Here is a 13,904-nt window from a genome sequence, read left to right on the forward strand (position 1 = left end):
TTGCTTGCACTGATTAGAAGTTAATTTTATGGTATTGTGAATAATGTACAATTATATAAATTGTCTTTCAGCACCGTGCTTCATGGATACCCTATCTCAGCATTGTGTGCATCCTTAGTGTAATTGCATCATTTTGCATTGGACCAGGTAAGACATTTTATATATTTGCCTTGTTGAGCTTCTGCTGACGCCTATATATTTTTGCAGACTGCCAGAATGTTAATACAATTTGCATTTGACTGATGAGTTATACTGATTTAGGCAATACTTGTCTTTTATGTCTGTCATTGAATAATAATTTATTTTGTGTATATTTCCTACAAAAGGTTATTTAAAAAAAAAAAACAGCTTACAGGGTCACACTTTCTATGAGAAAAGAGGTTGGCAAAATGTAATTAGTTTATTTCTCCATGATTACAATGCCCTTCCAATGAAGGTCCTTTAAATGGAAGAATGTGGGTCCTGGATTGAGGGCTTTCATCCCCTCTTTCTGATTGGGGTGTGAGAAGATTAAAGGGGCAGAAGTCCCTTCCCCGTTTTGTTTTATTTGTTTTTTAGGTTGTTCAGTCTAATATGATAAAGCCTCTATACAGGCAATCACTGTGGTAATAATGATTATCTGATCAGTATACATTTGCATTTATTTGACTAGAGACTCATGGGAGCACCTACATGCACATTATATACAAATATATGCATATACCCAAAGTACTCTTTTTATATGTGGATATTTTTTTGAAGAAAACAAAAAACACACACTATTTTTTTACAACCCCGGTTTATTAAAAGTTTTATTAAAAACATACATTTTTCTCACACATTTTGGGCTGTATTACAAGTGAGGCGCAAATGGTTTTAATCATGTTTTTGCTGATATTACAAGTGGAACGAAAAAGTGATTGCACTAGCAAAATCGCCCTTTAAGCTTTGATCCTTTACGCAGTCTCATAACTGTGGTTAACTGTTTTCCGATGCAAAAATTTTTACTAAACACTTCAAAAATACATTACAAAGTATAGTTACACTTATATTAACACTGTGATAAAAATTATTTAAAAAAAAAATATTGTACAAAAAAGTTATAAGGGCTTAAAGATTGGAGATCTCGGGTGTTAGAAAAAAAAAATCAGGCAAATTACTTTAACATTGAGATACATGCAGTACATATACATTGCTAAATATGTATTTGTATGTATATATATTATATATGTGTACATATATATTAATGTATTTATATGTGTATATATCTTATATATGTCACATATACACATATAAAAACATTAATATATATATATATATATTTACATATATATATATTTACACATATATAAACTTATATTTAAGTGCAATATAGCCCTTTGCCATTAAGTAGATAAAAACATGATAAAACATATTTATGTAATATTCATATTTAATAATGATTTTAACTTTGTATTTACTATAAATATTTGTCATTTGCTAATGCGAATATGCTATGTTGGGTGTTTTTTTTCCAGCAATTTTTTTTCCATCGACTGGCTGGTTATTGCTACTGCGAGTTTGGGGTAGCAATAAGCGCTTTTAAAATTAACCAGAGATCCGATCTCTGGTTAATTTTATAAATATGCCCCCAAAATACATACGGGTAGATTTAGAGTTTGGCGTTAGCCGTCAAAAGCAGCGTTAAGTGCTCCTAACGCTGCTTTTTACCGCCTGCTGGTATTTAGAGTCAGCCAGGAAAGGGTCTACCGCTCACTTCCTTTCCGCGACTCCAGGCTACCGCAGATCCCCTTACGTCAATTGCGTATCCTATCTTTTCTATGGGATTTGCCTAATGCTGGTATTTGGAGTCTTGGAAGAAGTGAGCGGTACAGCCTCTACCGACAAGACTCCTACCGCCAAAAAAGTCAGTAGTTAAGAGCTTTATGGGCTAACACGGGAACATAAAGCTCCTAACTACTTTGCTACAAAGTACACTAACACCCATAAACTACCTATGTAGCCCTAAACCGAGCCACCCCCACATCGCCAACCCTATAATAAATTTTTTTAACCCCTTATCTGCCGATCGGACACCGCTGCCATCTACATTATACCTATGAACCCCTAATCTGCTGCCCCTAACATCGCCGACACCTATATTATATTTATTACCCCCTAATCTGCCCCCCAATGTCGCCGCTACCTTACCTACACTTATTAACCCCTTATCTGCCGACCGGACCTCGCCGCCACTATAATAAATGTATTAACCCCTAATCTGCCCCCCCCCCCCCGACGAATGAAGGTTCCTTTAAGGGACGTCATCCAAGATGGCGTCCCTTCAATTCCGATTGGCTGATAGGATTCTATCAGCCAATCGGAATTAAGGTAGGAAAAATCTGATTGGCTGATGGAATCAGCCAACCAGATTGAAGTTCAGATTTTTCCTACCTTAATTCCGATTGGCTGATAGAATCCTATCAGCCAATCGGAATTGAAGGGTCACCATCTTGAATGACGTCCCTTAAAGGAACCTTCATTCGTCGGGAAGTCGTTGGTTGAAGAGGATGGCTCCACGTCTGCTCCTTTGAAGATGGCTCCGCTCCGCTCCGGATGGATGAAGATTGAAGACGCCGCCTGGATGAAGACTTCTATCGGATGAAGGACCTCCTCTGCGAACCTTGGATAAAGAATTCGGCTTGGCTGGGTGAAGACGACTCAAGGTAGGATGATCTTCAGGGGGTTAGCGATAGGTTTTTATAAGGGGGGTTTGGGTGGGTTAGAGTAGGGGTATGTGGGTGGTGGATTGTAATGTTGGGGGGGTATTGTATTTTTATTTTCAGGTAAAAGAGCTGATTACTTTGGGGCAATGCCCCGCAAAAAGCCCTTTTAAGGGCTGGTAAAAGAGCTAATTACTTTTGTAATTTAGAATAGGGTAGGGCATTTTTTTATTTTGGGGGATTTTTTATTTTATTAGGGGGTTTAGATTAGTTGTAATTAGTTTAAACTTCTTGTATTTTTTTTTTTTTTTTTTTTGTAATTTAGTGTTTGTTTTTTTGTATTATAGATTAGTTTATTTAGGTGTATTTTAGTTTAGCTAATTGTAGTTTATTTAATTAATTTAATGATAGTGTACTGTTAGGTGAATTTATAATTTAGGTTAGGATTTATTTTACAGGTAATTTTGTACTTATTTTAACTAGGTAGCTATTAAATAGTTCTTAACTATTTAATAGCTATTGTACCTAATTAAAATAAATACAAAGTTGCCTGTAAAATAAATATAAATCCTGAAATAGCTACAATGTAACTATTAGTTATATTGTAGCTTTATTAGGGTTTATTTTATAGGTAAGTATTTAGTTTTAAATAGGATTAATTTATTTAATTATAAGAATATTATTTCGTTTAATTTAAATTATATTTATGTTAGGGGGTGTTAGGGTTAGGGGTTAATAACTTTATTATAGTAGCGGCGACGTTGCGGGCGTGAGATTAGGGGTTAATAATTGTAGGTAGGTGGCGGCGATGTTAGGGAGGGCAGATTAGGGGTTAATAAAATTTATTATAGTGTTTGCGAGGCGGGAGTGTGGCGGTTTAGGGGTTAATACATTTATTATAGTGACGGCAAGGTCCGGTCGGCAGATTAGTTAATAAGTGTAGGTAGGTGGAGGCGACGTGAGGGGGGGGGCAGATTAGGGGGTAATAAATATAATATAGGTGTCGGCGATGTTAGGGGCAGCAGATTAGGGGTTCATAGGGATAATGTAGGTTGCGGCGGTGTTTGGATCGGCAGATTAGGGGTTAATAGTATAATGCAGGTGTCAGCGATAGCGGGGGCGGCAGATTAGGGGTTAATAAGTGTAAGTTTAGGGGTGTTTAGACTCGGGGTTCATGTTAGGGTGTTAGGTGCAGACTTAGAGAGTGTTTCCCCATAGGAAACAATGGGGCTGCATTAGGAGCTGAACACTGCTTTTTTGCAGGTGTTAGGTTTTTTTCCAGCCAGCTCAGCCCCATTGTATCCTATGGGGATATCGTGCCCAAGCACGTTTTTCCAGCTTACCGCAACACTGGTATTGAGGGTTGAAGTGGAGCTAAATTGTGCTCAACGCTCCCTTTTCTGAGCCTAACGCATCCACTCAGACAACTCTAAATACCAGCGTTTTCTTAAGGGTGCGCTGGGAAAAAAGCAGCGTTAGCTATGCGGGTCTTTACCGACAAAATCTAGGCGAGTGTATTTTACTATAAAAAAAAAGGGTATCATTTTTATTTTTTTATAAAATAACTGCACTAGGCAGTATTTTGGGGGTAAAGTTGGCAGGAGTTTGGGTGTTAAAAAAACGGCACTAAAAAGTGCCTTTACATTGTGGTCTATGGGAACTGTGTGTTCCCTGTAAATATATATGTATTTACACATATATATGTATGTGTTAATATGTTTATATATATACATATTAACACATAAATAAATATATATATATATATATATATATATATATAATCATATACATATATATATATTTGCTGCCTTCGCTGTGCTTAGGTTTTGTGCCGTCTCTGACAGCATTAGACCAAGATTACTATTGGAGCCTATAGAAGTGCGTTCTCGTGAGCGCAATGCTTTTTCACGTTCGCATTGCTGACAAATTGTAATACCAGACCACATTAGCGTGCACTGTTATTACTCAGTGGAGGGCAAATATCCCTGCTCCACTTTTAATCTAGCAATTAAAGTTGAAAGAAGTACCTGCTGATTTTCTTTTTACGTCTTTTCACTCACCCTGAAGCTTTACAAAAGGGAAAAGGCCAAACTATAGCATAGATATTGAGTAGTTTGTTTTTTTCTAACATATCTCTGAGCCATAACTTTTTTATGTAATATTTTTTTAAATATTTTTTTATTAGATAGTGTTATTATGAGTGTAAGTGTACTTTGTAATGTATTTTTATGTTTTGTGACAATTTTTTGTTTTGCGAAACAGTTAACCAGAGCTCTGAGGTTGCGGTAATCAATCTGGCGTAAATCACGATTGCGCTCACGATTGCGCAGCCGATTGTCCGCTAGTGAGCAGGGGCCGCCATTGCACAAGAATTTCACTAGAAATGCTTGTGCAATGATAAATGCCGACAGTGTATCATATCCGCTCGGCCTTTCGTATATCTACCACTTGGAGTGGATGATTAATTTGAGGAACAGAATAGATAATGAAAAATACGACAATCTTTACTTTTATTCACAGACTTTTTTAATGTGATTTGAACCACACAATACTAGCAGTTCTTTTATACTAAGCCACTTGTTTTGAAACATTATTCTAATATTAAAACCTCTCTGCTAGTTTTGAATAAGAGAGATGGGTTAAGTTAAAGGGACACTGAACCCAAATTTTTTCTTTCCTGATTCAGGTAGAGCATGAAATTTTAATCAACTTTCTAATTTACTCCTATTATCAATTTTTCTTTATTCTCTTGGTATCTTTATTTGAAATGCATGAATGTAATTTAAGATACTGGCCCATTTTTGGTGAACAACCTGGGTTGCCCTTGCTGATTGGTGGATAAATTCATCCACCAATAAAAAAGTGCTGTCCAGAGTCCTGAACCAAGAAAAAAAGCTTAGATGCCTTTTTTTTCAAATAAAGATAGCAAGAGAACGAAGAAAATTTGATAATAGGAGTAAATTAGAAAATTGATTGAAATTGCATGCTCTATCTGAATCACAGTTCACACAGTTATTATATGAATAAGAAAACTAAGTATAAGAGGAGAGACAGAATGAGGGGTGACCATTAAAGGAATATCTAAATATGAAGCAAACTAGCACTAGAGCTACAAAGACAGACTTAAATAATGCCTACAGCTACCAGTATCAGTTTTGCATTAGAAGATGAAGGCTTAACAAGTGCGTGCCTTCTCACATCCCCAAGTATCTAAAATCCTTTTGTTTTAAAGTCTCAGTCCTCTCCATCTTTATTAAAGGGACGTGAAACCCACATTTTTGTTTTCATTATTCAGGTAGAGAATACAATTTAAAAAAAGGTTTCCAATTAACTTATATTATGAAATTTGCGTTTTTCTCATATTATTCTTTGTTGAAGAGATATCTAGATAGGTAGCGTACACTCGACAAGCACTACATGACAGGAAGTAAAAACTGCTGCAAACACATACATGCTCTTGAACTTACCTTACTGCTCTTCAAGCAAGGATAACAGGAAAATTAAGAAAATGTTATGTTGTTTAAAATTGAATGTTCTATCTGAATCATGAAAGAAACATTTTGGATTTTATGTCCCTTTAAGATTTGCCATCAATAGCAACTCTTCTGTATATCTGTAAGATCTAATGAAATCTTAATGTTGGAAGGTAAACCCCAATATTAAAGGGGCGCTGTACACTGGGAGTGTTTTTGTAACAATGTATTGTTTTGCTCATTTGTTTTTTATTAATAACATTGTTCTGAATTTTAAGGTCCTAACTGACCCATGTCTACAGTTTCCTGTCTCTGTAATTGGTCTTGTCATATGAGGGTGAGAGGTGGGGGGTCTGCTCTTCCTGCTTTCTCAGCCCCTTTCAGTTAGTGTCCCAGCCTAACCTCCTCAACAGTGCTAAACTGGGAGCTTCTAATTAAGTTGTAAAAGGTTTTATACTGGATATTTTGATCACAATTTAAATCACTATATACTTAAATCGATTTAAATCATGGTTTTAATTTTTAGAATAATTTAATTGGTTAATCATTCATATTTGATCAAATGTTCACCTGTACTTTATTTTAAGGAGAAAAATAATGATTACATTAATAATAACACTTTAAATAGTTTAATTTAACTAAAACAATAACATTATTTTTAATGCTTGCCCCTCCCTCCTCAAACTTACGCTCTTGTGCAGATCTATTCCTCTCCAAGCAATCTTCTATTCAGTGAGCTTCTTGAAACTTACAAGTATGTAATTCTGTGTACATAGATTTGCAGGGGAACAATGACATTAACCCCTTAATGACCACAGCACTTTTCCATTTTCTGTCCGTTTGGGACTAAGGCTATTTTTACATTTCTGCGGTGTTTGTGTTTAGCTGTAATTTCCCTCTTACTCATTTACTGTACCCACACATATTATATACCGTTTTTCTCCCCATTAAATGGACTTTCTAAAGATACCATTATTTTCATCATATCTTATAATTTACTATAAAAAAATTTATAAAATATGAGGAAAAAATGGAAAAAAAACACACTTTTTCTAACTTTGACCCCCAAAATCTTTTATACATCTACAACCACCAAAAAACACCCATGCTAAATAGTTTCTAAATTTTCTCCTGAGTTTAAAAATACCCAATGTTAACATGTTCTTTGCTTTTTTTGCAAGTTATAGGGCCATAAATACAAGTAGCACTTTGCTATTTCTAAACCACTTTTTTTCAAAATTAGCGCTAGTTACATTAGAACACTGATATCTTTCAGGAATCCCTGAATATCCATTAACATGTATATATTTTTTTTTAGAAGACATCCCAAAGTATTGATCTAGGCCCATTTTGGTATATTTCATGCCACCGTTTCACCGCCAAATGCGATCAAATAAAAAAAATTGTTCACTTTTTCACAATTTTTTTCACAAACTTTAGGTTTCTCACTGAAATTATTTACAAAAAACTTCTGCAATTATAGCATACATGGTTGTAAATGCTTCTCTGGGATCCCCTTTGTTCATAAATAGCAGACATATATGGCTTTGGTTTTGCTTTTTACTAATTAGAAGGCTGCTAAATGCGACTGCGCACCACACGTGTATTATGCCCAGCAATGAAGGGGTTAATTAGGGAGCATGTAGGGAGCTTCTAGGGTTAATTTTAGCTTCAGTGTAGTGTAGTAGACAACCCCAAGTATTGATCTAGGCCCATTTTGGTATATTTCATGCCACCATTTCACCGCCAAATGCGATCAAATTAAAAAAAACGCTAAATTTTTCACAATTTTAGGTTTCTCACTGAAATTATTTACAAACAGCATGTGCAATTATGGCACAAATAATTGTAAATGCTTCTCTGGGATCCCCTTTGTTCAGAAATAGCAGACATATATGACTTTGGCGTTGCTTTTTGGTAATTAGAAGGCCGCTAAGTGCTGCTGCGCATCACACGTGTATTATGGCTAGCAGTGAAGGGGTTAATTAGGTAGTTTGTAGGGAGCTTGCAGGGTTAATTTTAGCTTTAGTGTAGAGATCAGCCTCCCACCTGACACATCAGACCCCCTGATCCCTCCCAAACAGCTCCCTTCCCTCCCCCACCCCACAATTGTCCCCGCCATCTTAAGTACTGGCAGAAAGTCTGCCAGTACTAAAATAAACTTTTTTTTTTTTAAAAAAAAATAAAAAAAATCTTTAGCATATTTACATATGCTTTGTAGGATCCCCCCTTAGCCCCCAACCTCCCTGATCCCCCCAAAAACAGCTCTCTAACCCCCCTCTGCATTATTGGGGGCCATCTTGGGTACTGGCAGCTGTCTGCCAGTACCCAGTTTACAATATATTTTCTCTTTTTTATTTTATTTTTTTATGGTTTTCTGTAGTGTAGCTTCCCCACGACCAACCCCTACCCCCACCCCCTCCCAGATCCCTTAGATTACTTTTTTTGGGGCATTTATTCCCCCTCTTCCTCCCACTTACATAGTGTAGTGTAAGTGGTTCCCACCCGCTCCCTCCCCGTGCCTGCGCCCGCCCGCCGCCCCCCGTGCACGTGCGCGTGTCTGTGCGCGCCCCTGACTTTCCCGCCCCCGATCCCGCCCCCCTCTGTGTGTCAGAAACCATCGATGGCCGCCCACCCGCCTCCCACTGCAGCTCCCACCCACCAACGATTGCGGCCATCGATGTCCTGTGTAGAGAGGGCCACAGAGTGGCTCTCTCTGCACCGGAGGGGTACAAATTGTTATTGCAGGATGCCTCGATATTGAGGCATCCTGCAATAACCGGAAAGCAGCTGGAAGCGATGAGGATCGCTTCCAGCTGCTTTCCAAACCGAGGACGTACGCCATACGTCCTCAGGCGTTAACTGTTTTTTTTCTGAGGATGTATGGCGTACGTCCTCGGTCATTAAGGGGTTAAAGGGACAGTAAAGTCAAAATGAAACTTTCATGATTCAGAAAGAACATGCAATATTCAACAATTTTCCAATTGACTTCTCTTATCTAATTTGCTTTGTTCACTTGGTATCCAATGTAGAAAAGCCAGCATAGATAGGTTTAGAAGCAATGCACTACTGTGAGCTAGCTGCTTGTCACTGTCTCACCCAAAGTATTCAGCTAGGCCCCAGTAGAGCATTGCTCTCCTTCAACAAAGGATTCCAAGAGAATGAAGCAAATCTGATAATAGAAGTAAATCTGAAAATGGTATGCTCTATTTGAAACCCAAAAGTTATCTTTCATGATTATTTCCCTTTAAGGTCTATTTATCAACTCTGTATATTAATTTTGTAAAATTTTGCTGTGAAGAAGGGGCAGGTTATTTCTGCAGACATGAATTCACAGTTTTAAGAACTAGAAAACCAATAATGGCTTAGATTACAAGTGGAGCGCAACATTGCGCTTTCACGAACAAAATATTTGCGCTTCACTCAGTAATACCAGCCCATGCAAATGTGTGCTGGTATTACAAGTTAAACGCAATGCAAACGCAATGCGAACGCAATGCGAACGCGACCTCCATAGAGAACCTAGCACAGTGTAGGAGGTAGGTCTTGCAGCAAATGTATAATGTATCTGAATATAAACATATATTTACTTTATGGAGTTTTACAATAGTAATACAAATCTTTTGCGATTTAGAGGTCTGGAACTAGTGGATATTAAAAGATGAGGGGGTAACTTGGATCAAATTCTGTTATGCAAAGAAAGCAAGTGGATTTTCAACACAAAAAGTCTAAAACCATTGGGTCTTAATGGGGAGATACATTTTGGCTCATTTTTAGGTGACTAATGAAAAGATGTTGGTTTAATACACATAGCCTATTTTTTTGTGAGATATCAATATAATGAAGATCCTCTTGACTAGATACTTGCAAATCTCTAAAGGTCGTCTAAGGTTAAATAATGCGAATACATATATACAGTATATATATATATATATATATATATATATATATATATATATATATATATATATATATATATATATATATATATAAAAATCAAAAATACATAAATCTCAATCAATGACGATAGATTATCATAAGGAGTTCCAGGCTGCGGTAGGTATACCCAAAGCAGTAACACCAAAGGCACAAATAAAATAAAATAAAATACAGGAAGTAAATAATATAAAATATGTAGTATATATAGTATGAGGTAAATATCACTGTCCCAGAGGATAAAAAAAAAAAATATATATATATATATATATATATATACATCCGTCAAGCCTTTTTTCCTTTATTTGGTAGAGATATCTATATTGATTGGAATACTTGCACTGAAGACCAGCGCCATCTGTAAACCTTTCACGATTCATATTGTTCAGTCTTCTGGGAGAGACTGCAAGAAGCTTCTAGATAGGTACCTATAATTTGAGCTTCAACTGACTGGATGGGAGCTGGGAATTCTGCATACTGCAAAGAAGACCCTCTTTATGCAGGAGCTGAAAGTTTCCATCCACTAAGAGAGCACTGGACCCAGGAGTGTTTATAGGATTTCTACATGAGAAAAGTGTGACAAGATTCTACAATCTCTAGAGATCCACGACACGCCTGATCCATACTACAGGAGGTGCCTAGCCCATCTGTGATTCTGCTACATTCTTACCTCATACGATTGAGGGTATTGGAAGTAAGTGCACATCCATTAGGGGAGATAGCGATGAAAACCAGCTTTCTGACCTATATATATATATTTTATCCTCTGGGACTGTGATATTTACCTCATACTATATATACTACATATTTTATATTATTTACTTCCTGTATTTTATTTTATTTGTGCCTTTGGTGTTACTGCTTTGGGTATACCTTCCGCAGACTGGTACTCCTTATGATAATCTATCGTCATTGATTGAGATTTATGTATGCTAGTTGTTTCTTCTGCACTATCCTGCATTCTTTGATTTTCATTTTGTATTGTATTAGAGGTGTGAAGGGACTCCTCTGCATTTTAGGATTTGGCTGCAAGGTATCCTCAGCTAGGGTGGTGTATAGAGGTGCCCTGTGAAATCTTCTGGGCTTTCCTATTTCTGTATAGCAGTGCCATAGGGTGATTTAGGGGCTTCTGTCCTTATCTAATTTTTCTTTCTAGTTTTATATATATATATATATATATATATATTTATTTATATATTATGTTTTCTTTTAATAGTACATTTAAATACTCTTCTGCTTATGATACACAGGTGGTTAGCTTTAGTGAGTTAAATGTATATGAACACTGTTTTGATAATTTATATGTGGCACTTTAAAAACATATGGCAACGTATTAAAATGAAAAATGTAGTATTTCACCGGGCAAATTGAATGAAAGAAAGGCGGAGTCAATTGTTTAAATACATGGAGGGAAATCTCTAATGAGAATCAAGCCAGAAGAAACCCGTATGTTGAACGGGTGAAACGCGCGTAGCTGCTTAACCTCAGTGGTGTTGTCAGCTGCACACTGCAGATCTATACAGTTTGTTGGTTCATCTTGGGCAGTTTATTTGAAGGCGTACTTTGCACTTAAGGGCCTTCATCACCATCTGACACTCAACTTGGAGTGACAGGTCACGGAGCGGACAGTTTGTCTCATAACCGCAAAATGGCATACAACGATCAAGAAACAGGTGAACACAGCTTAATCTTGAACAGACTTTGAAACAGGTAATCGTTCCATTGTGTTCTTTTTCACTCCTCTGTGAAGTGGCTATATATATGGATAATTAGCCTTTATGCTGGGAGTTAGAGGTTGTGATGGATTGTGTGAAAAGGGACATAACAATATGGGAAACCTGTATGAATGTTTGTTAATGAAGCTGAGCCTGCGGTACTAACCCTACACATATTAACACATGCTTACGGATTATAAATACACCCCCTGATTATTGCTTTCTCCATCTCATCGCAACTTAACATCGCTTTTTAACAAGACTAATATGGACCCTCTGTGAATATACCTGTATAATCTGAAAAAGCCTAACCCATCTATTTGTTGTGAGTCAGAGGGAGTATTTGGCTAATGCTGAATGGGGACAAGATCTTGTGGATATCTGTAAGAAGAGTTGAGGTCAGATTTTGCATTCCGTATAAAATAATATGTCAACCATTATGTTTGGACTTTTATCAATGGACATTATTTACAGACATTTCATAGTAACATAGTAACATAGTAGATAAGGTTGAAAAAAGACTGAAGTCCATCGAGTTCAAGCTATACAAATCTAAAATACTTACAAAAAGCTCCAGTTAAGCTTAAATAACTCCATTAAAATGTGACCCATTTAATACTAGCAATCATATCCATGAATTTTGTTTATATACAGAAATTTATCCAGACTATTTTTAAATGTATCTATGGTATTGGTATTCACTACCTCCTTTGGTAATGAGTTCCACAATTGTATTGCTCTTACAGTGAAAAAACGTTTCCGTTGCAGGAGATTAAAACTCCTTTCCTCCAACCTTAAATTATGACCTCTTGTCAGAAACAATTTTCTTGGAATAAACAGAGCTTCTGCCATCTCTGTATATGGGCCTTGAATATATTTATATAAAGTAATCATGTCACCTCTCAAGCGACTTTTTTCTAAAGAAAACAGACCCAGTTTGGCTAGCCTCTCCTCATAGGTTAATTTCTCCAATCCCCTTATTAGCTTTGTGGCCCTTCTCTGAACTTTTTCTAGTTCTGCAATATCTTTTTTAGCAATCGGTCCCCAGAACTGCACTTCAAACTCAAGGTGAGGTCTTACCAGGGCTTTATATAATGACAGAATTATGTTTTCCTCCCTTGAATCAATGCCTCTTTTAATATTTGCTAGTATCTTATTAGCTTTTGAAGCCGCTGCCCTGCATTGTGCACCCATCTTTAGCTTGTTATCTATTTCTACTCCCAAATCCCTTTCCTCCTGTGTTTGGCTAAGTCTTGTCCCATTTAAAAAATACGTAGCCTGCTTATTTTTACTTCCAAAATGTAGAACCTTTCATTTTTCCGTATTAAATCTCATTTTCCATTCACTTGCCCATAGTTCTAATTTTAGCAAATCCCTTTGTAAAAAGAGTTTGTCCTGCTCTGACCTAATGACCTTACTTAACTTAGTATCATCTGCAAAAATAGAGATGTCGCTATTTAATCCTTGCTCCAAGTCATTTATAAAAATATTAAAAAGAACAGGGCCCACTACTGATTCCTGGGGGACGTCACTGATTACCTTTGTCCAATCTGAGTATGATCCATTTACTACTACTCGTTGCTCCCTATCTTTTATCCAGTTATTTATCAATGAGCTAACATTTTCAGCTATTCCCAGTCCATTAATTTTGTGCATTAATCTCTCATGTGGCACTGTATCAAATGCCTTTGCAAAATCTAAGTATATCACATCAACTGATTCCCCTTTATCTATATTTTTACTTACTTCCTCGTAGAATCTAATTAGATTAGTTTGACATGATCTATTTCTCCTAAAGCCATGCTGATTAGAACTCATAATCTTGTTTACACGAATATGCTCATCAATATAATCCCTTATAATCCCTTCAAATATCTTCCCCACTATTGATGTCAGACTAACTGGTCTATAGCTTCCCTTTTTGAAGAGTGGCACCACATCAGCTTTACGCCAATCCTGGGGTACCATGCCTGAGGATAATGAGTCTTGAAAAATTAAGAGTAAAGGTTTGTCTATAACAGTGCTAAATTCCCTTATCACCCTTGGGTGTATTCCATCTGGGCCTGGAGTTTTATTTACCTTAATATTTTCCAGTTTTT

The 13,904-nt window shown here is 36.6% G+C and overlaps 1 protein-coding gene across 2 annotated transcripts in view; it reads left to right on the forward strand.

Annotated features, from left to right (window-relative positions):
- SLC2A9 (solute carrier family 2 member 9) overlaps nt 1-13,904 on the forward strand; it is a 1,122,280-nt gene that overhangs the window by 752,740 nt on the left and 355,636 nt on the right. For both annotated transcript variants that reach the window (XM_053704140.1, XM_053704141.1), the window contains exon 11: nt 72-147. In XM_053704140.1, coding sequence (XP_053560115.1) covers nt 72-147 — 76 coding nt within the window. The remainder of the gene's footprint in view (nt 1-71; nt 148-13,904) is intronic.

The sequence above is a fragment of the Bombina bombina genome, chromosome 2, assembly GCF_027579735.1.
Source record: "Bombina bombina isolate aBomBom1 chromosome 2, aBomBom1.pri, whole genome shotgun sequence".
In the NCBI taxonomy this organism is placed as follows: domain Eukaryota; kingdom Metazoa; phylum Chordata; class Amphibia; order Anura; family Bombinatoridae; genus Bombina; species Bombina bombina.